The sequence below is a fragment of the Phoca vitulina genome, unplaced genomic scaffold (genome assembly GCF_004348235.1).
Source record: "Phoca vitulina isolate PV1807 unplaced genomic scaffold, GSC_HSeal_1.0 scaffold8, whole genome shotgun sequence".
Lineage (NCBI taxonomy): Eukaryota > Metazoa > Chordata > Mammalia > Carnivora > Phocidae > Phoca > Phoca vitulina.
In genome coordinates, this window is record NW_022589711.1 from 43,462,064 (window position 1) to 43,485,373 (window position 23,310).

The following is a 23,310-nucleotide window of genomic DNA, read 5'->3' on the forward strand; positions in this document are numbered from 1 at the left end:
TAATATTATCCAGATGTTTTTGAGGAGTTTTGAAACTCTCAAAATGTTAAAAATAAAGTTACCATATAACCCAACAATTCTACTCCTAGGGATATACCCAAGAGAATTTGAAACATATGTCCATGTAAAGACTTGTACACGAATGTTCACAGCAGCATTATTCATAATAGCCAAAAATAAAAAATATATCAAATGTCCATTAATTGATGAATGGATAAGTAGAGATGCAGTACATCCATACAATGGAATATTATTCTGCAATATAAAGGACTTAAGAACTGATACAAACTTTTTTTTTTTTTTTAAGATTTTATTTATTTATTTGACAGAGAGACACACAGCGAGAGAGGGAACACAAGCAGGGGGAGAGGGAGAGGGAGAAGCAGGCTTCCCACGGAGCTGGGAGCCTGATGCGGGGCTCGATCCCAGGACCCTGGGATCATGACCTGAGCCAAAGGCAGACACTTAACGACTGAGCCACCCAGGCGCCCCTGATACACACTTTATTGCAGCATTATTTACAATAGTGAAGATATAGAAGTAGCCCAAGTGTCCATCAACAGATGAATGGATAAAGAAGATGTGGTACACATATACAGTGAAATATTACTCAGCCATAAAAAAGTATGAGATCTTGCCATTTGTGACAACATGGACAGATCTAGATTATATAATGCTAAGTGGAATAAGTCAGAGAAAGACAAATACCCTATGATTTCATTTATATGTGGAATCTTAAAATCAAAATAAATGAATAAACAAACAAAAAAGCAGAATCAGACATATAAATAGAGAAAACTAATAGTTGCCAGAGGGAAGAGGGGTGGTGGGGTAGGCAAAATGAGTGAAGGGGAGTGGGAGATACAGGCTTCCAGTTATGAAGTAAGTCACAGGAATAAAAGGTACAGCATAAGGAATATAGTCAATGATATTGTAATAGCATTGCATGGTGACAGATGGTAGTTAACATTTGTGGTGAGCACAGCAAAATACAGAGTTGTTGAATCACTATGTTGTATACCTGAAACTAATGTAACATCATGTGTCAACTATACTCAAATTTTTTATACTCAATTTTTTAAAAAAAGTTTTCCAAAATAGAAAAAAAAAGGATACATGTTATGCCATAGACAAAACTTGAAAACATTATGCTAAGTGAAAGGAACCAGTCATAAAAGACCACATATTATATGATCCCAGAATAGGAAAGTCTATAGAAACAGAAGGCATACCATTGCATTAGTGGTTGCTTAGGACTAAGGGAGAATGAGGAGATTGGAGAAAATTTGGGAGTGACTGCTGATGCATACAGGGTTTCTTTCTGGGGTGATGAAAATGTTCTGAAATTAGATAGTGGTGATAATTGCACAACTCTGTGAATATACTAAAAATCACTGACTTACACTTTAAATGTGTAAGTGTAAATATGCTGTGAACCATATTGCAACAAAGCGATTTTAAAAATTAAAAATTTTAATTTTAATTAAAAATTTATTTTAAATATATGTAATTTAAAAATACATATTCAAATTCTGTATGAGAAAATTTTCAGAAGACTCTTGGAGGCCCAAAAATAGACTTAAAGAAATAGAGAAACATTCCTTTTCATGAATAAGACCAATCAACTTAAAAAAGAAGGAGGGGTGCCCTGGGTGGCTCAGTTGGTTCAGCTCCAAATGTTGTTTCAGCTCCAACTCTTGATTTGAGCTCAGGTTGTGACCTCAGGGTCATGGGATGAGGCCCTGCGTCGGGCTCTGTGCTCAGTAGGGAGTCTGCTTCTTTCTCTCTCTCTCTCTCTCTTTCTCTCTCTCTCCCTCTCTCTCCCTCCCTCTGCTCCTCCCCCTCCTCACATGCTCTAAAATAAATAAACCTTGTTTAAAAAATGGAGAAAAAAAGTAAAGATAAAAGCTGAAGAAAATTTTTCATTTGTTGTGTGTAAATAAACCTTTTAATAAATGAAACTGTGACTACAGATTGCGACTATCAAAAAAAAAAGATAAAAAGATAAAAAATAAAATATACAGTAGCCCCTGGCTTATCTGTGATTTCACTTTCCATGGTTTTAGTTATCCACAGTTAACCATGGTCCAGAAACAGATAATATATCATTAGAAGGTCAATAGTAGCTTCACGCTACATCACAATGCCAATAGCATTCACCTCACTTCATCTCATTACATAGGCAATTTATTATCTCACATCATAAGAAGGGTGAGTACAGTAAATAACATATTTTGAGAGAAAGATCACATTCACAAAGCTTATTATGTTATAACTGTTCTATTGTTATTAATCTCTTATTGTGCCTAATTTATAAATTAAACTTTATCATAGGTATGTAGGTATAGGAAAAAAAATATACACAGGGTTCAATACTATCCGGGTGTCAGGCAACCACTGGTGGTCTTGGAATGTATCCTCCATGAATAAGGAGTGACTACTGTACTAGAATAAATTCCAAATGGAACATAGCTCAAAAGAAGGGAACCATACGCAATTACTTGAAGAAAATGTAAGAGAATTCCTTTATAATCTTAGAGCAAGAAAAGCATTTCTCACTGATACAAAAGCTCACAAATTCAACTACATTTTTAGAAAAATGTGATGTAAAATACATGATAAATACAGTCAAAGCCACATAAAAACTAGGAGAAAAATACTTCCAACTTATACCACAAAGCACTACTCTTCCTAATATATAAAATAACCTTTAAAACTTAAGAAAAAGACCAAAACACAAAAGAAAAATAAACAAAAGACATGGACAATTCATGGGGGGGGGGGGGGAAGCATACTGTCCTTGAACAAATGGAAAAAATGTTCAATTTTATTCATATTTTTTAAAAATATAAATTAAAACTATACTAAAAAGTATAAAAGCTTGACAATATATTCATCAGGTTGTGGAAAAATAACTATTCTCATATAGTGCTGTTAAAATTGGAAAATGATACAAATCTTACAGAGGACAATTTTGTAAAACCAAAATTATATATGCCTTTATAATTTATCCAGCAATTGTACTTTAGGGAGTCTTTCCTAAAGATAAACCCCCATCAAAACTAAACAATATATGCACCAAAGTTATTCACTGTAGGATCACTTGCCACAACAAAATATTGGAAACAACCCAAATGTCCATCAATAGAGAATTGATTGAATAAATACTGGTATACACACAATGGAGTTATACAGATATTTTTAAAAAGAATTAAAAATCTCCATGAACTGACACAGAGTGATTTTCAAGGTATATTGTTAAGAAACAAAGATGGTACAAAAAAGGTACACAGCATACTATCTTCCGTATAAGAAAGAAGGTAGAGTAAGAATATACATATGTGCTTGGTAATATTTATAAAACAAAAAAGGAGTATCTTGTTTTATGTGCTTCACTTTATTGTGCTCCTCCCCCTCCTCACACGCTCTAAAATAAATAAATCTTGTTTAAAAAATGGAGAAAGGTCTGCTTCTCCCTCTCCCCCCTGCTCCTGCTCTCTCTCACTCTCTCTCTCTCAAATAAAATGAATGAAATCTTTGGGAAAAAAAAAAAAAGAAGGCATGTCAAAAGCTGAGACAGGCCGAAAGCTAGGCTTCTTCCGCTAGCCCAGCTGTGACTGCAAAGGAAAAGTTCCTGAACATTTAAATTAAAAATACTACTCCACTAAACACACAAATGATAAGAAAGTGAAACAGCCTTATTGCTGATGTGGAGAAAATTTCAGTGCTCTGGATAGAAGATCAAAACAGCCACAACACTCCCTTAAGCTAAAGCCTAATCCAGGGCAAGTCTCTAACTCTTCTATTCTATGAAGGCTGAAAGAAGTGAGGAAGCTATCCAAGAGAAGCTGGAAGCTAGCAGAGGTTGGGTCATGAGGTTTAAGGGAAGAAGCTTAAACATAACACAAAAGTGCAAGGTGAAGCAGCAAGTGCTGATGTAGAAGCTGCAGCAAGTTACCCAGAAGATCTAGCTAATTAATAAACGTGGATACACGAAACAACAGATTTTCAATGTAGACAAAATAGCCTTCTAGTAGAAGAAAAAACCATTTAGGACTTTCATAGCTAGAAAGAAGTCAACGCCTGGCTTCAAAGTTTCAAAGCACAGGATGACTCTTGTTAGGGGATTATGCAACTAGAGACTTGAAGTTGAAGCCAGTGCTCATTTACCATTCCAAAAATCCCAAAGCCCTTAGGAATTATGCTAAATCTACTCTGTCTGTGCTCTATAAATGGAACAGCAAAGCCTAGATGACAGCACATTTGTTCACAACATGATTTACTGAGTATTTTAAAACCACTGTTGAGACCTACTCAGAAAAAAAGATCCCTTTCCAATTACTGCAGACAATGCACCTGGTCACCCATGAGCTCTGGCGGAGATGTACAAGATAAATGCTGTCTTCCTGCCTGCTAACAGAGTATCCATTCTGCAGTCCATGGATCATGGAGTATAGATGATGCTTAAACAATGTGGGGTTGGGGTACCAACTGCTCATGTAGTTGAAAATCTGTGTATAACTTCTGACTCCCCAAAAACTTAACTGCTCATAGCCTACTGTTGACAGAAAGCCTTACCAATAACAGAAACAGTTGATTAACACATATTTTATGCTATATGTATTATATACTGTATTCTTATGATATAGTTAGAGAAAATAAAACATTAAGAAAATCATAAGGAAGAGAAAATACACAGTACTGTGCTATATTCATTGAAAAAAATCCATGTACAAGTGGACCTGCAAAGTTCAAACCCATGTTGTTCAAGGGTCAATTATAATTTTGACTTTCAATTCTTACTCTTTAAGAACTGTATATTTCATAAGGCTATCACTGTCAAAGACAGTTATTCCTCAGATGGATCTGGGCAAAGTACATTGAGAACTTTGTAGAAAGGATTCACCATTCTAGGTGCCATAAAAACATTTGTGATTCACAGGAAGAGGTCAAAATATTAACATTAACAGGAATTTAGAAGAAGTTAACTCCAACCCTCATGGATGACTTTGAGGGTCCAAGACTCCAGTAGAGGAAGAAAGGGCAGATGTGGGGGAAATAGCAAGAGAACTAGAATTAGAACTGGAGCCTGAAGATGTAACTGGATTGCTGCAATCTCTTGATAAAACTTGAATGAATGAGGAAAGAAAGTGGTTTCTTGAGATAGAAACTACTCCTGGTGCAGATGCTATGAAGACTGTTGAAATGACAACAAAGGATTTAGAGTATGACATAAACTTAGTTGATAAAACAGCGGCAGGGTTTGAGAGGACTGACTCCAATTTTGAAAGAATTTCTACTTGTGGGTAAAATGCTATCAAACAGCATCACATGCTACAGAGAAATCATCGGTGAGTCAATTGATGTGGCAAATTTCATCATTGTCTTATTTTAAGAAATTGCCACAGTTATCTTAAAAACATAACCAAAAATAAAATGGGCCCCTGGGAGGCACAGTCGGTTAAGTGTCTAACTCTTGGCTTTGGCTCAGATCATGATCTCAGGGTTGTGGGGTCAAGCCCTGCATCAGGCTCCAAGCTCAGCAAGGAGTGCACTAAAGTTTCTCTCTCCCTCTGCCCCTCCCCATACTCGCTTGTGCTCTCTCTCTCTAAAATAAATAAATAAATCTTTAAAAAAAAGAATATTTGTTTTTTTTGGTTTTTTTAGTTCCTTTAGGCATAACGTTAGGTTGTTTATTTGAGATTTTTTTTTGCTTTTTCAGGAAAGCCTGTATTGCTATATACTTTCCTCTTAGAACTGCTTTCACTGTCTCAGAGATTTTGGACCATTGTGTTTTCACATTCATTCGTCTCTATGTACTTTTTGGTTTCTTCTTTGATTGCTTCATTGACCCATTAATTGTTTAGTATCATGTTGTTTAGTCTCCATGTGTTTGTGTTTTTTTCCAGTTTTTTTCCTTGTGATTTATTTCTAGTTTCATACTGTTGTGGTCAGAAAAGATTCATGCTATGATTTCAATCTTCTTAAATTTATTGAGGCTTGTTTTATGGTCTAATATGTGATCTATTCTGGAGAATGTTCCATGTGCACTTGATAAAAATGTGTATTCTTTTGTTTTGGAATGGAATGTTCTGTATAGATCTGTTATGAACATCTGGTCCAATGTCTCATTCAAAGACATTGTTTCCTTAATAATTTTCTGTCTGAATGATCTCTCCATTGAAGCAAGTGGAGGATTAAAGTCCCCTGCTATTATTGTATTACCATCAATTTCTTTCTTCATGTCCATTAATATTTGCTTTATGTAGGGGTGCCTGGGTGGCTCAGTCGTTAAGCATCTGCCTTCGGCTCAGGTCATGGTCCCAGGGTCCTGGGATTGAGCCCCACTTCGGGCTCCCTGCTTGGCAGGAAGCCTGCTTCTCCCTCTCCCACTCCCCCTGCTTGTGTTCCCTCTCTCTCTGTGTCTCTCTCTGTCAAATAAATAAATAAAATCTTTAAAAAAAAATGTTTGCTTTATGTATTTAGATGTCCAGTGTTGGGCATCTAGATATTTACAATTGTTACATCCTCTTGTTGGATTGATCCCTTTATTATGAAACATCTTTCTTTGTCTCGTACATTCTTTGTTTTAAAGTCTATTTTGTCTGATGTCAGTGTTGGTTTGCTGGCCCTTTTTTTTTTTCTGCTTCCATTTGCATGGTGAATGTTTTGCCATCCCTTCATTTTCAGTCTATATGCGTCTTTAGGTTTGAGGTAAGTCTCTTTTGGCAGCACATAGATTGGTCTTGTTTTTTTATCCATTCTACTGCTCTATGTCTTTTGATTGGAGCATTTAGGCCATTTACATTTATTTTTTTAGGCCATTCACATTTAAAGTAATTATTGATAGGTATATACTTAATTTAAAAAACTGTTGTACTTAATATAAAAAATTGGTTTTCCGGTTGTTTTTGTGGTTCTTCTTTGTTGTTCTTCTCTTGCTCTCTTTGTGAATGATGAATATCTATAATGTTTTGTTTAGCTTTCTTTCTCTTTATTTTTTGTGTATCTATCATAGGTTTTCAGTTTGTGGCTACCATAAGATTCATATATAATACACTAAGTAAATAGTCCATATTAATCTGATGGCCAATGTTTTTCTTTTTCCTCTTCTCTTTCTACTCCCTTCTCCACATTTTATGTACATGTTGTCATATTTTACATCTCTTTATTCATATTTTTCTTATGTCCAAATATGGCCATTTCTTTTCTACCTAAAGAAGTCCCTTTATTATTTCTTGTAAGGTTACTTTCGTTTTGATAAACTCCTTTACCTCTTGTTTGTCTGGGAAACTCTTTATCTCTCCTCCAAATCTGAATGATAATCTTAACAGGTGGAGTATTCTTGGTTGTAGGATTTTCCTTTCATGTACTTTGAATATATCATGCCACTCCCCTCTGGCTTGCAAAGCTTCTGCTGAAAAATCAACAGGTAGTCTTACAGGTTTTCCCATGGAGGTAACTTTGTTTCTCTCTTGCTGCTTTTAGGATTTCTCTCTTTATCTTTAAGCTTTGACATTTTAATTATTATGTGCTGTAGTATGGACCTCCTTGAGTTCATCTTGTTTGGAACTATCTGTGCTTCTTGGACTTGAATGTCTATTTCCCTCCCTAGGTTAGAGAGATTTTTCAGTTATTATTTCTTCAAATAGGTGTTCTAAACCTTTCTTTCTTCTTCGTCTAGGACCCCTATAAGGTGAATTTGCTTGTTGTTATTCAACAGATCTCTTAATCTATCCTCCTTTTTAAAAAATCTTTTCTCTTTTTGCTGTTCAACTTGTGTGTTTTCTATTACCCTGTCTTCCAGATCACTGATATTTTCTTCTGCATCCTCTAAACACTGTTGATTCCCTCTAGTGTGCTTTTTATTTCAGTTATTGTATTCTTCAGTTCTGATTCATTCAATATTTTCTATACTTTATTGAAGGTCTCACTAAATTCTTTCATTCTTTTCTCTAGCCCAGGGAGTATTTTTTACAATCATTACTTTAAATTCCTTATCAGGCATATTGCTTATCTCTGTTTCATTTAATTCTTTTATTGAGGTTTTTTTCTTTCTTTTGGAACATATACTTCTGTCTTCTCATTTTGCTTGATTTTCTGTGTCTGTTTCTATGGATTAGATGAAATGGCTTGCTACATCTCCTAAAGTTGAAGGAATTGTCTTGTGTATGGTGACCCCTATACAGACTGTGTGTCCTTGATGACTTTGTTGGCTGGCTCAAGCTGTGGATGTATACACTAGTTACTCTTTTAAATTTTGACTTTTTACAGAGCGAAATTTAAAAAAATGAAACCGAAAAGGAAAAGAATTGGAACAAAATAAGACAAACTTTTCAAAGTTAAAAAAAAAAGTAAAAATTAAAAAAAATAAAAAACAACAACACAAAACTGCAACTTTTTTCGGTGCCCCAGCACCACAGGACAGCTGGTATGGGCTTACGGACCCTGGACTCACTGAGGTTGCAAGCTCACAGTGAGCCAGACCGTGCTCCAGTCTGAGCTTTTAAGGTGGAGGGGAAGAGTATGCTCCCACAACTCCTCAGCCCTTTTAAACTGTAGCTTTTCTTCTGTGCCGCAATGCAAATGGGGCTGGTGTGGCCTTCAGGACTGTGGGCTTACTGAGGTCACAAAGTCTCTCTGATGATCTGACCCACCAGTTATGGAGTCAGAACCCTCCAATTACAGCACCCAACCCTGCCCCTTATGGTGGCCAAACCCTGCTCTGGTCTGGACCCTCAAGGTGGAAGAGGAGGGAGCGTTCCTGCAGTTCTCTCCCCTCTAAAACTGTGGCTTTTCTTCTGCATGCCAGGGCATCTAGGGCTGGGGTGGGTCTGTGGACCCTGGACTCACTGAAGTCACAAGTCCACTGAGATGACCAGACATGCCCACCACGGTGTCTGGACACTGCTCCAGTCCAGGCTTCCAAGGAGAACATAAACCATGTTGTTCTCTAGTCTCTCTGACCTGGAGAGCTTTCTCACAACTCCTCCACCACTTGGCAGAGTTCTAGTGTTGTCTCTTATATGCTAGTTACTCTTTTAAACCATGGTTTTTCTGTGCACAAGGACAGAGGGATCTGTTCTAGGTCCCTCAATACTATCCCTCACCATTGCAGCATTGGGGGTGGGGGTTCCCTTTGTTACCATATCTCTATCTCTCTTGTTGTTCTCTTTGGTTGTTTGGTAGTTGTTCAGTCAGCCCACATTTCTTCTTCAGGAGGAATTGTTCTATTAATAGGTGTAATATTGTGGGTTCCATGTAGGAGGTGAGTTCTGAGTCTTCCTACAGAACTCTTAGGTATAGTTATTTTTAATATGTCTCTCGTTAGCTTTTATATAAAGTTAAAAGTGATTTACAAACTACTATTACATTCAGAAACCTGAATTTGACTAGAAATTTACCTTTACCAGTGAGTTTTATACAGTCATGTATTTTTACATTGTTAATTAGCATCCTTTCATTTCAGCACGAAGAACTCCCTTTACCATTTCTTAGAAAGCACATCTAGTGGTGGTGAACATCCTCAGCTTTTGTTTGGCAAAGTCTTTCACTCTTTGTTTCTGAAGGACAGCACTGCCACACATAGTATTCTTGACTGGCAGTTTTTTCTTTCAGTATTTTGAATTTATCATACCATTAATCCAGGCCTGCAAAGTTTCTGCTGAGAAATCCACCAGAAGCCTCATGAGTTTCCTTGTATACGACAAGCACCTTTTCTCTTGCTGCTTTCAAAATTCTGATTCTTTGATTTTTGACAGTTTGATAATAATGTGTCCCAGTGAAGTCCTCTTTGGGTTATATCTGTTTGGGGTCCCCTTTAGCTTCATGTACATAGATGTCCATATCTTTCCCCATATTTGGGATATTTTTAGCCATTATTTCTTTAAAGAGACTTTCTGCCACCTTCTATCTTCTCCATCTTGGATTCCAATATGTATACATTGTTTTGCTTGATAGTGTTCCATCAAGAGTCACATGCTCTACTGACTAAGCCAACCAGGTACCACTTTTCCTAATTTGTTTTGTTTTGTTTTCTTTCCTATCAATATTAGGACTAATCAAGCCTTCCTTTTTGCTGTAGTTGCTAGAAAACTCAGAACCAAAGTTGGCTACAGGAACTGTACATGACTTAAAGACATGCATGTTTATGTACCAACTTTTGCTTTAGTTTTACATTATAATCTTATTTTCGATTTCCCATTATCTCAATTGTCCTTTACTATTCTCTTATACATTATAAAATATGTTTTTTATAAAGCACCTCAAATCCTTTTTGAAAGAAGTTTAGAGAAAATTGATAAGTAGGCAAATAAATTAAAAGGCCACTGTAACATTTAGCTTATTACTTTAAAACAACTCTCTTCTTACCTAGTGTCTATTCCCACCACTACTACCTTAGTCAAAGAAAACAAACAAGATGTTCCCTTAGGGTATCTTTAATGTTCAGGATTCTATATATGCATTTTCTCCCCAACTTCACAAACACAATAGTGAAGAAAACAGAACTTACCAGATAAACAATATGCAGATCATTCTCTAAAACAAAGCCCTTCATTGCCCTTTGGAGGTCAGCAAAAATATCTAAAGTATCAGTTGGAGAAAGTGAAGAAGAAAGAGTTGCTGAACCGAGATGTGTTGGATGATACACTTTTCCTGGTTGGGGGCGGGAATAGGGAAATAATGAACCAAGTGTTAAAAATAAAATAAAACACTGTCTTTCTGTATTCTGTAATTAACCTTTTAGTCTCTGATAAATTTTGCCCAATGCATGGATATTTATGAGCAGATTCTATGCTAATTATCTGATGTTGCTAAATGCAACACTGACATTAAAATTGATTCATATACCACTTGAAAAACCAGTTTCCTTTTAGAGTGTTTGAAAAGTCAATTTCCTTTTACTAGGCAGTCTTAAGTCACTAAAGATGAAAAAGTGAGTAAACTGCAATTAAGAAGTCACATTTACCTTCTGTTCCATCACTAGCTTCAGTAATTTGGATGAATTCGTTTTCCAGGAGCCACATTACACAGGCCTCAATTGCTCCAAGTTGAAAAGAATCTTGGTTCTTCTGGATTCCCAGCTTCCCTTCTTTCATACTTGCAGCCAAAAATGTGCAAGAAGCATAAGTCTGCATATCTTGTGATGTACTTGCCACTCCACCAACTATTATCTGATAAAAGAGGTTTGAAATTTTTTGTAACTATTTAACAAGACATGCAGGCCCTCATGATATAAAAGAAGTGATTTTGTTCTCTTAAAATATTCTCAGCATCTTAATGTAGAGACTCTTAATTAACTCTTCCATCATCATTCATTATACATGTAGATAACATTTACTGACAACATCAAAAATTTCCTTAAAAGTAGATACAACATTTTCTCATAAATGAAAATAAATGAATCACTATCTATCTGAAATGTAGGAACTAACAACAACAGTTCCCTCTGAAATGTGTGGGCATATAGGAATGCTAGTATTGAATATTTCCCACCCAGAAAGGGAATGGGAATGGGTATAGAAAAAGTGAAGTCAGTTGTGTCCTGTGGAAATCATCTTCCCACAACTATGTTAAATATACTAATTAATTAAATGCACTAATTTTTCCCTTGCCTTCTTCCATTTAATACATATTGAAACATACCAAATCATCCTAAACAGAGCTACCCTACACTTTTTAATGACCACAAAACATAGTTTTACCATTTACCATTTACTGATTAAATGGCTATGTGTTTTGTTCTGGGGCTTGCTTGTTTTTTAATCTTAGTAGGTATGTCCAAGTTGCCCTCCCAAAAGAGTTTCAGCAGTATATGAGAATGCCTACTTTCTCTATCCTTACCAACCCCATGTTATTGTTTTCCTTTTTTTTTTTTTTTCAAATGGAGAGCTAAGTGGCGGGGGGGGAAGTATGAGCACAGGTATTGGTAACCCCAGTACCAGTACTGAAGCCAAGAGCAAGGCATGCTGGTATATGAACAGAAAACTTTTCTGGATGACACAAAACACTTAAAATAAAGAGTCTGGTTACCTTTGAGGACACAAAGGAGAAAGTTTTATTTTTCACTTTAGATCTTTCCATGTTGTTTGAAACTTCTAAGCATATCTATTTGTAATTTTATTTTTTATTTTTTTAAAAGATATTATTTATTTATTTGACAGAGAGAGAGTGAGAAAGCACAAGCAGAGAGAGTGGCAGGCAGAGGGAGAGGGAGAAGCAGGCTCCCCACTGAGCAGGGAACCCGATGCAGGACTGGATCCCAGGACCCTGAGATCACAACCTGAGCCGAAGGCAGCCGCTTAACCGACTGAGCCATCCAGGTGCCCTAATTTGATTTTATTTTAATGTCATAGGTATTATCTGGATGAAAGAACTACAGTCCATTTCTGTCATCTTTTTTAAAAATTCAGAAAATAGGGGTACCTGGGTGGCTCAGTTGGTTAAGTGTCCAACTCTTGATTTCAGCTCAGGTCATAGATAATAAAGTATATCTAAAAAAATTTTTAAAAATCATCTGGCATTTGGGTTTTAATCCACTGTTTTGAAATGTACTGCTATAGCACTAGCTGTATTAAACTCCAGGAAATAACTTAAATAGAAGACATTCAGACTTGGGGAGACTATAAACAATCTCATAAAGAAACACAAAGATAAGATTTTTCTTCCCATATTTAAGTACTACCATCATATTATAAGCACAAAAGAACAAATGGAAATTTAGTGAACTCTTTCTTACCTCCAGAATAGCTCTTATCATGCTCGCAGTTACTTCTTCTCCTTCTCGTCTTTGCAAACAGCTACGAACAGGTTTTAGAGATCCCTGAAGTAGAGCAATGCCTTTTGATTTTTCAGAGTTCTTACAAACTAAGATACTCTCACCTATAACCAAAAAACCATACATTTGCAAATTCCCAACATATTTCCTTAAGATACTTGCCAAAGAGAATTTCAAATGTCTTGCTTAAAAAGAACGTAATAGATGATAGTGGTTATTATGGTCATAGAATTATTGCTGATGCTTTCATTCTCTGAACTCTGGATTGAAGGGGATCCGAATATGCCACACCAAAATATGCCACTTTGGCATAAGGATTATTTTGACCTGAAGGCACTTAGGAAACAGAAAGAGCTCTTTGCCTTCACCCTGCTTGCCTAGAAGCAAGATATAAATTTCTCTTTGTGAAGGTGTTCCTCTTATCACTTACTACTGAACAGAAAGTGAGCACCAAGGTGGGTCTGCGTAATCCTTTCTAAATAATCCTTAACTGATGAATTGTTGAACACTACATCTGAAAATAATGATGTACTCTTTGTTGGCTAATTGAATTTAAATAAAAAAAATAATCCTTAACTTCCATTAGTTTCCACTATATATTTACCTTCCTACAGTTTACCACCCCTCAAAGCCCAAATCCCTTTTCTGTTGCCTTGTCACTTCTCAATTCTATTGCCTTTTGTTAAAAGGGTATAAAGTCTCTAACATCTAACTGCTTCTTTGGATCTTCACTGTTTTTCTATAAAGGCCTCTGTGTATGTAAAAAATGAAAACATTAATATCAAATAAAATATGTAGGCCTTCTCTCCAATTAATCTGTCATTTGTCAGTTTAATTTGTAGGCACTAGCCATAGAACCTAAGCAGGCACAGGAAAAGATTTTTTCCTTCCATACAGAAGTAACTATTCTTACTAATTAAATATATAATAATAATAATAATAATAGAGGTATTTTGAAAACTATAAAGAAAAATGCAAATGCAAAATACTACTAGTTATATATGATAATATAAATTCAAAAATATTTATAGAAACCTAGAAATTACATTATAACATTCACTAATCTAAACACTTTAGGTTATTGTGACAATCAAATGAATAAAAATATGTGACAGCACTTACACATTATAAACATATACAAATATACAACTTATACAAACATAAATACTATTACAGCAATTACAACTAGAGAAAACCATAATTTTTTTTTCAGAAATGAATCCAATAGTAGGGGAAAAGAAGCAAGTAAGTAAGATGTTCAAGGGGCAAAAGGAAGGCCACTTGCATTAGAGAAAGCCAAAAGTGGCATTGTGGTGGAGTATACTAACCATTCTAGGCAGAGAGAAAGTGCTGCTTTCCTAACACTGACTGCCAAATTGAGAACCAAGATAGAATAAAGATAAGGGACTATAAACTTAATGACTATTGATTATTTATCCCAGATATAATTACAAAAAGATGGTATCATCAGACAAACAACAATAAAAAACAGGTAAATAAAATGTCTCACCAGGTTCTTGCAAGCACGACAAAATAGCCCAGCATAAGACAAAAAATTATCTACAAAAGGTAACAACTAGCATTAGCAGCAAAGTAAAAATGTCATCTAGGGCTGTTCAAACCACTTTCAGGTTTTGATTCTTCAACAAAATGGACAACCCTTTTTCAAGATGAAGCAAGATTTATGAAAATGCCCAAATTAATGGCAATATATACAGTCCAGGTTCCTGCTCCCACCCATCTGAGGAGGTTCTATCTATACCACAATAGAGAAGTCAATTAGAATCAAACCAATTATTACTATTTAACTTACAAGTCACTATTTTTGCACAAAGCACCAATGTCTTATACTGGAAGGTTCTAGGAATTCCACAAAAAGATTAAAATATCATCTAAATAAAACACTATTAACTGTCTAGGAAATATTAAGATCATTTATCGGATGTGAGGGCGATCTGGCTGCGACATCTGTCACCCCATTGATCGCCAGAGTTGATTCGGCTGATCTGGCTGGCTAGGCGGGTGTCCCCTTCCTCCCTCACCGCTCCATGTGCGTCCCTCCCGAAGCTGCGCGCTCGGTCGAAGAGGACGACCTTCCCCGATAGAGGAGGACCGTTCTTCGGTCAAGGGTATACGAGTAGCTGCGCTCCCCTGCTAGAACCTCCAAACAAGCTCTCAAGGTCTATTAAGATCATTTATCAAATGCAAAGAAGGTACAAAGATGCTACACAATCCAAAAAGCATGACCAAGTATGCATATCTTTGTAATTGATATGAAACACTATATTCACACATTCCCCACTTGTTGGAAGTTCTGAGCAAGCCATATGCCATCCTGAAATGGAGCATTATACAAAGTCAAAATCTCAGAAGTTTACAAGACCTCAAAAACAAAGTTATTGTGGTATATTTTAGTTTTGTTTAAATGTTATCTAATTTAAGGCTTGATAATTTGGCCAGGGCACCAACCTTCCAATCATTCTTCCCCATGAGAAAGAGAAGTACAATCTAAGAATGTAGCAAGGCAAATAAAACCTCCTTATCTTCTGCATTACCTTAAAGACCCTCTGACCCTAAAAGAAAGCAGCTGTGTAAGATGAACTTATCCTTCACCCTCCAGAGTTATGAGTCTACTAAGAAATCAGAGTTGAGGAAAGGTCAGAGGGAAGCAAGTAGGAATAGGAAGTATTTTAGTCTCTTCCCCTAACCTTCTTTAAACACATGTAACCTGCATATTTTATAGGCAAAGTAAGAGACAGAAGCAGGATAAACTTCTTTGATGACTATAATAGGGGAAATCCAATGAGTTGGAAGTTTTGTTTTTTTTTTAATCATTAGAATTTTTAGGCTTTAAAGAGTAGGCAGCCCAATGACCCTGCAGGGATTACAGATGGATGAGTCATTTGTTACTGGAGCTGAAACAGAGAGCCATTCTTTCATTTTTCCTTTAATAAAATCCCTACATGTTAGTTGGGCATATGGTCTCCCTCGCAGTTGGGGAAAGTAACTGTGTGATAAGTTCTGGCTGATTGTATGTGAGGAGAAATATTCCGTGCAACTCCTGAGAAGTGCCCTTAAAGGGTAGGCTGTGCACTTTACTTCCTCATCTCTCCTTCCTGATGGTTGAAATGAAGATGTGATGACAAAGCCAAGTTATTCTAAAAGTCACTTCCTCGGATACTATCCAGCTTTTTGTGCCCAGAATATCCCACTTATTTTCCCATTAAGACTTTCCCTTTTCTCCTAGGTACCCTAATTTCTCTTCAGCAGCCACAGAACTGTTTATCTGTTTATTTGACATATAGTGTAATACTGGAGTCAATAAACTACATCCCAGAGAAGATGGAATGACAGAGAATGTTCCCCTGAAAGTTCTTTAATGTTAGAAGACTTAAAACAATTTTGTCACACCCAGAATAATGTACCAGGTAGGAAATAGTATTTGCTGCTATCTTGATATCTAATTAAACAAACCTCTTCCTCATTGCTTAAGACAAAACTTCTGTCTGGTTTGTGGTAAGGTTATCATTACTTGTTGACACAAGAAACTAAAAAGTTGTTTTCAGAATCAGCACCAATTTAGAGAGAAAACGATAGTATGTAAAGTTCCTATTCCCAAACTGTGAGAGTATTTCCCAGCTCTCAGCATCTTTATTTGAAGTCTTAGACCAGTCACCTAAGCAGAACTAAAACCCATGAAAATGATTCCCTTCATTAGCACTAGATAGGTTATGCTGAAAATTAGAAATCATCTTCTAGCTAACGTGATAAGTCATTTTGACTAAAATATTAAGTCATTTCACTGTATAAAATGTAAAGAATATTTTGATTCTACATTAGTAGAAAATCAATGGTTGCTGATATATGAAAATTATAACTTACATTCATTATAAATATTAAGTAAATCAAAACATGACATTAGTGCTTTGGATAACAAAGAAATGCCGCATGATAAGAAATGAGTTGCCAGGCACTAGTCAAATTTCAAGTAGACTGACACTGTCCTTCAGCAATGCTATTACAATTAAATTCAAACTCACTTACCTACTGTGTCTACCCCTTTCCTGCCAGCACGACCAACCATCTGCTTATAAGTAAGAATATCTAGAGGTTGACCACTGAAAATAGGAGTCCGAATAATTACACGACGTGCTGGTAGGTTCACCCCAGATGAAAGAGTAGAAGTTGCTGCCAAAACCCGAATCTGACCTTGACGGAAGGCTCCTTCAATGATATCCCTCTCCTCAAAAGTAAGACCTAACAAAAGGAAGTAATAATACCATATATTTACTAATGAATATGTGAATTAATGAATATAACAGAAATACCGTACTTGATCACTTACAAATAGATCTGGGAATCTACTACAAGCCTCCAAAGATTTTTTCAAGCTATTGTTATGACTATAAACAAAGAAGTGACCATGGTCTCTCTTTTTAAGGGTACAATCTGCCACCCCTAGTATACTTTTATCTCATCTTCTAGACCAGGGTTTGGCAAACTTTTTCTGTAAATATTTTAGGCTTTTCAGGACAGATGGTCTCTGTTGCAAATACTCAATCCTACAACTGTCACATGAAAGCAGCCACAGAACAAACAGTCATGATTGTGTTGCAATACTTTATTTACAAAAATAGATGGTGTGCTAGATTTGACCAGCAGACTGTAGTTTGTTGACTCCTGTTCTAGACAATGAAGTCACTGAAGGTAGAGATATGGCTTATGCATCACACTTCAGCATAAATAAATGCTGAAGAATAAATACACGAGTAAATAAAAAACAACATAAAGAATATATACTTACTTGGCTTATTTTTAATTTTATTAAAAAAATCAAAAGGACTGAGTTTGTAATTTAGGTGATGGGTCATTTTATTAGTATACATCATAAGTTATATACAATAAAAATATTCTTCTGTATGTTCATATATATACATATATTTTAAAATGTATTCATGTATGCATAATAAAAATTTTAATCGAAAAGGTTAAATTCCTAATTTTAGAAACTATGTATTTTTTTCTTTTCAAATTTTTATTTAAATTCTAATTAACATGTAGTGTAATATTGGTTTCAGGAGTAGAATTTAGTGATTCATCAGCCACATATTACACCTAGTGCTAATCATAACAAATACCCTCCTTATTCCCCATTGCCCATCTAGCCCCCCCCCCCCCCGAACTCCCTCCCAACCCTCAGTTTGTTCTTTATAGCTAAGAGTCTCTTACAGTTTCCTTCCCGCTCTTTTTTTATCCCCCTTCCCCTACGTTCATCTGTTTTATTACTTAAATTCCACATGAGTGAAATCATTCAGTATTTGTCTTTCTCTGACTGCCTTATTTTGCTTAGCAAATATACTCTAGCTCCATCCACATCATTGCAAATGGCAAGATTTCATTCTTTTTGATGGCTGAGTAATATATGTATCACACCTTCTCTATTTATTCATCAGTTGATGGACATTTGGGCTCTCTCCATAGTTTGGTTATTGTTGATAATGCTGCCATAAACATCAGGGTGCATGTATCCCTTCAAATCTGTATTTTTGTATCCTTTGGGTAAATACCTAGTAGTGCAATTGCTGGGTCATAGGTTAGATCCATTTTTAATTTTGAGGAACCTCCATACTCTTTTCCAGAAGGGCTGCACCAGTTTGCATTCCCACCAACAGTTTGCATTCCCCTTTCCCCAGATCCTCACCAACATCTGTCGTTTCCTGTGTTGTTAATTTTAGCCATTCTCATAGGTATGAGATAGCATCTCACTGTGGTTTTGATTTGTAATTCCCTGATGATGAGTGACGTTGAGCATCTTTTCATGTGTCTGTTACCCATCTGGATGTCTTCTTTGGGAAAATGTCTGTTCATGTCTTCTACCCATTTCTTAACTGGATTATTTGTTTTTTTGGGTGTTTTGAGTTAGATAAGTTCTTTAGATTTTGGATACTAATCCTTTATCAGATATGTCATTTGCAAATATCTTCTCCCATTCCAAAGGTTGCCTTTTAGTTTTGTTGATTGTTTCCTTCACTGTACAGAAGATTTTTATCTTGATGAAGTCCCAATAATTCATTTTTTGCTTTTGTTTCCCTCGCCTCCAGAGACATGCCTAGTAAGAAGTTGCTATAGCTGAGGCCAGAGAGGTTACTGCCTATGTTCTCCTCTAGGATTTTGATGGCATTCTGTCTCACATTTAGGTCTTTCATTCATTTTGAATTTATTTTTGTGTATTGTGCAAGAAAGTTTCTTTCTTCTGGATGCAGAAGAAACTATATATTCTTAACCACATCCTTAGCACATGTGATCATGGACAGACCACTCCCCAAAAGAAGTTATTTAATTTAGTGACTGTATAATCCTTGCAATTTTGACAACCAGATGATTTTTAAACACCTCTAGCCCTCTCAAAATACAATATGATAATTTCTAAAATTAATTTGATTTTGACATATTTGTAAGAATGTTTCAATACCCTGTAAGATAAAAGGAAACATTCAGAGTAGCATAAAATTAGGGTATCAAGTACCTGTCTAACCTGAATTTTAAGGAAACAAAGTGTAGAATGGTAATAATTTTAGAATTCACTTCCCCGGGAGTCTGCCACGGAAACAAGATGACGAAGGGGATGTCATCGTTTGGAAAGCGTCACAATAAGACGCACACGTTGTGCCGCCACTGTGGCTCGAAGGCCTACCACCTTCAGAAGTCCACCTGTGGCAAATGCGGCTATCCTGCCAAGCGCAAGAGCAAGTATAACTGGAGTGCCAAGGCTAAAAGACAAAACACCACTGGGACCGGTCGAATGAGGCTCCACAGATTCAGGCATGGATTCCGTGAAGGAACAACACCTAAGCCCAAGAGGGCAGCTGTTGCAGCATCCAGTTCATCTTAAGGATTTCAATGATTAGTCACACAATAAACGTTCTGGTTTAAAAAAAAAAAAAAAAGAAGAATTCACTTCCCCCATGGTACAAAAAAACCTTTATCTAGTATATATATACTATACAGATACGTAAACTAAATGTGTTTTACTCTTGTTTAATCTTAATCACACACTTCTTAAAATGAAATCTAAAAGCAGTGTGGTTGACAAGAAATCAAATGCACAAAAATATAAAAATGAAGAAATTATAAGGATTTTGGAGGGGACTTCTTAATAACAGATTATAAATATGGATACCTGCATGATGAAATGCTACTCCCCATGGTATAGTTTTTTGTAATATAGAGTCCAGTCCTGAAGGCGAACGTTTTAACTGATCCATCACTTCTAGGAGACCCTTTTGTTCCAGTGTCACTGGCGGAAGTTCAGATGATCTTACCAATCCTGTCACAGAAAAAACATCAACGCTGTTCACCTCTGGCTGGACCTCTTTAAATGCTATCTGCCTAAGTCATGACAGAGCTAAATATGAGGGCAATGGTTCTAAAACTACTATACATAATAATTAGCAGGACATCTTTTAAAAATACTTGTGCCTGGCTCTTATTCCTAGACATTGTGATGCAACAGTATGCAACCTGGACATAAGGAATTTTAAAATCTCCCCAGATGATTCTAATGTGCACCAAAGTTTAGGAAGCACTGTGTTAGGGTGAGACCAGGCCCACAAGAGGTGATCAAAGGACACAGCTGAGGAAGGAGAGGATTACAGATACTACCATTCAGAGCCTAAAAATCAAAATCCTTGCTCAAAGTGTGTCCCACCAACCAGCAGCATCAGAACCACCTAGGAGCCTATTTCTTTTTTTTTTTTTTTAAAGATTTTTATTTATTTGACAGAGAGAGACACAGCGAGAGAGGGAACACAAGCAAGGGGAGTGGGAGAGGGTGAAGGAGGCCTTCCTGCCGAGCAGAGAGCCCGATGTAGGGCTCGATCCCAGGACCCTGGAACCATGACCTGAGCCAAAGGCAGATGCTTAACGATTGAGCCACCCAGGCGCCCCTAGGAGCCTATTTCTATGTGATAATTTTTCTAGCCTCTTTGCTACCCGTGTGGTAATTAGTCACCCATTATCTTCTGTCTTTGCCTCTCTGTGTAAACTGCTCCCCTAGTAAGATCTCAACTTTCTTAGATGCAGGAACTATGTTTTCTTTAAAGAATTTCCCAAAATCTTGGATTTCTGAACTAGTAAGCCTCTGATAAGATATATTTTTAACATATATTATATATATATTTTTTAAAGATTTTATTTATTTATTTGACAGGGAGAGATAGTGAGAGCAGGAACACAAGCAGGCGGAGTGGGAAAGGGAGAAGCAGGCTTCCCGCCAAGCAAGAGCCCAATGTGGGGCTCAATCCCAGGATCCCGGGATCATGACCTGAGCCGAAGGAAGACACTTAACAACTGAGCCACCCAGGCGCCCCTTTAACATATATATTTTTAAAAATATTTTAGGTAAAATTTTCTTAAAATTTTAAGAACCCACAGAAGTTACCAATGTTTTATTATGCTAAGGACAATTTAAAATTTTTAAAAACTACCATTGATCAATACCTTTATTTCAAAAGAAAAGTCATTTTAACATAAAAAAAAATTAGTAGGGATAATTTCAGAATTTAAACTTCAGCTTTACAAAAAATGTACTGTCTTATCTTTATTTTTCTGGTGATAATTTCACCATAGCCCAGACTCTAGTCCAAGCACTAGGATTTGGGAACCCTTGCTATAAATAAAAGTAACAGAATCTGAAGCAAAGTAGATAATAATTTTCTGGTTATTAAAGGAATTTAAGTTATTATGGTACAACATAAGGAATATAAATGGCACAGTATAGAAAACATCAATTAGGAGGGAAATGAAAGAGATATTATAATGTTGGGCCAGAGCCTATCAAATATAAACTTCAAGCAAAGTTTACTTATTGGAGCTAAGCTTGAGGCATCTATCACCTGTCCTCAGGATTCCAATGAAATCATAAAATATCCTAATATTCTGTGACCAGAACTGGTTGGTTTCTGTCTTCCCTACACTTATCTTGGGCCCCAAGGGACCATAGACTGGCAAAAGTGGTGAGGGAACAGTGCTCACCCTAGAATCAGTAAAATATATACTAATATTTATAGCCATACACTAAATCACTACTCAGCAATAAAAAACAAATTGATAAACAACCTGGTGAATCTTAAAAATACCATACTGAAAGAAGCCAAACATACAACACATGTATTTACTATAAGATTTCATTTATATGAAATTCTTAGGAAAGGCACAGCTAATCTAGAGTAACAAAAAGCAGATCACTTGCCTGGGGCTAGAGAGGAGATTGATAGCGAAAGAGCAAAGATTACATTTTAGGGTGACAGAAATGTTCTATAGGTACATTATAGTGGGGGTTAAACAAGTGTATACTTTGTTAAAATTCATTAAATTATACACTTCAAATGGGTACATTTTATTATATATAAATTATACCTCAATAAATCTGATTTTATTTATTTATTTTTTAAGATTTTATTTTATTTTATTTGAGAGAGAGAACACAAGCAAGAGAGGAGAAGTAGAAGGAGCAGCTGAGGGAGAGGGAGAAGCAGGCTCCCCACTGAGCAGAGAGCCCCACACAGGACTTGATTCCAGGACCCTGGGACCATGACCTGAGCCGAAGGCAGCCACTTAACAGACTGAGCCACCCAGGTGCCCCAATAAAGCTAATTTTAAAATACATGTGTTTATATACATATATATGTATATGTGTGTGATTCTTTTTTAGAGTTTGGAAATATAAAGAGAGATATGTCTGATTTCTCCAGAAAAATGTATATATGTGAAGTTCTATATATAATTTAGAGGCTTCAAAGATCAATATCTCAAAGCCCATGGATCCTAGATGAAGAATCTTAGTATGTGCCTGTATAAATCCAGTATTTTAAAAATCTTAAGGTTAGCCTGAGTGTATGTATACATTGTCTATAATGAGGATAAGGAGAGGATTAGTCACAAAAGCATAGTTTTGTAAACTATGTAAACCAGTGGGCAGGTGGCTCAATGATCGAAAAGAGTCATGCTTTATTTATATACTCATTAACATTACGTTCAAGCAAGTGTACTAAGTATAGAAGCTTTCATTTCCATCAGTAACTTACCCTTGGCTTGATGGTGTAGATTATAAAACTCACGGGCAATGCTATCTGCCAACTTCTCACACCATTTCTTTGATGGACAGAAAAGTAATACTGAATGGTTATCACAAATGGTCTCATAACATAAACTAACAACATGGTCCTCATCTCCCTAAGAAAGAAAGAGAAATAGTCACTCTAATGGTCCTTTCAAAACATTTTCACATCAGTTTAAAGTCACTCATTTTGCTTCATGGGGAAGGTTTTTTTCTACTGAAAGGCATAATAAAAATCAGTTACAAAGTCAATAACAAAGAAAAAGCAAGAGAAAAAGAGAAATAAACTTCCTTATAATGCAAGGTGAAAAGGAAATATTTTCTATTAATTCAACTAGTATTTATTGACTTTGAACCCTCAGCCAATGGGGATATAATGGTAAGCAAAAGAAAGTCAAGGTCCTATTTTTAAGGG

At 36.1% G+C, this 23,310-nt stretch overlaps 2 protein-coding genes across 2 annotated transcripts in view; one reads left to right on the forward strand and one right to left on the reverse strand.

Annotated features, from left to right (window-relative positions):
- The window catches only part of POLQ (DNA polymerase theta), a 126,132-nt gene that overhangs the window by 91,134 nt on the left and 11,688 nt on the right, over nucleotides 1-23,310 (reverse strand). The window contains exons 7-12 of the mRNA XM_032406649.1: nucleotides 22,864-23,011; nucleotides 19,959-20,105; nucleotides 16,823-17,035; nucleotides 12,740-12,882; nucleotides 10,970-11,174; nucleotides 10,514-10,656 (exon numbers count right to left, since the gene is read on the reverse strand). Coding sequence (XP_032262540.1) covers nucleotides 10,514-10,656; nucleotides 10,970-11,174; nucleotides 12,740-12,882; nucleotides 16,823-17,035; nucleotides 19,959-20,105; nucleotides 22,864-23,011 — 999 coding nt within the window. The remainder of the gene's footprint in view (nucleotides 1-10,513; nucleotides 10,657-10,969; nucleotides 11,175-12,739; nucleotides 12,883-16,822; nucleotides 17,036-19,958; nucleotides 20,106-22,863; nucleotides 23,012-23,310) is intronic.
- LOC116633873 (60S ribosomal protein L37-like) lies at nucleotides 19,392-19,709 on the forward strand. The gene has a single exon (XM_032406648.1). It carries the CDS (start codon nucleotides 19,392-19,394, stop codon nucleotides 19,668-19,670), a length of 279 nt encoding a protein of 92 aa, XP_032262539.1. The 3' UTR covers nucleotides 19,671-19,709.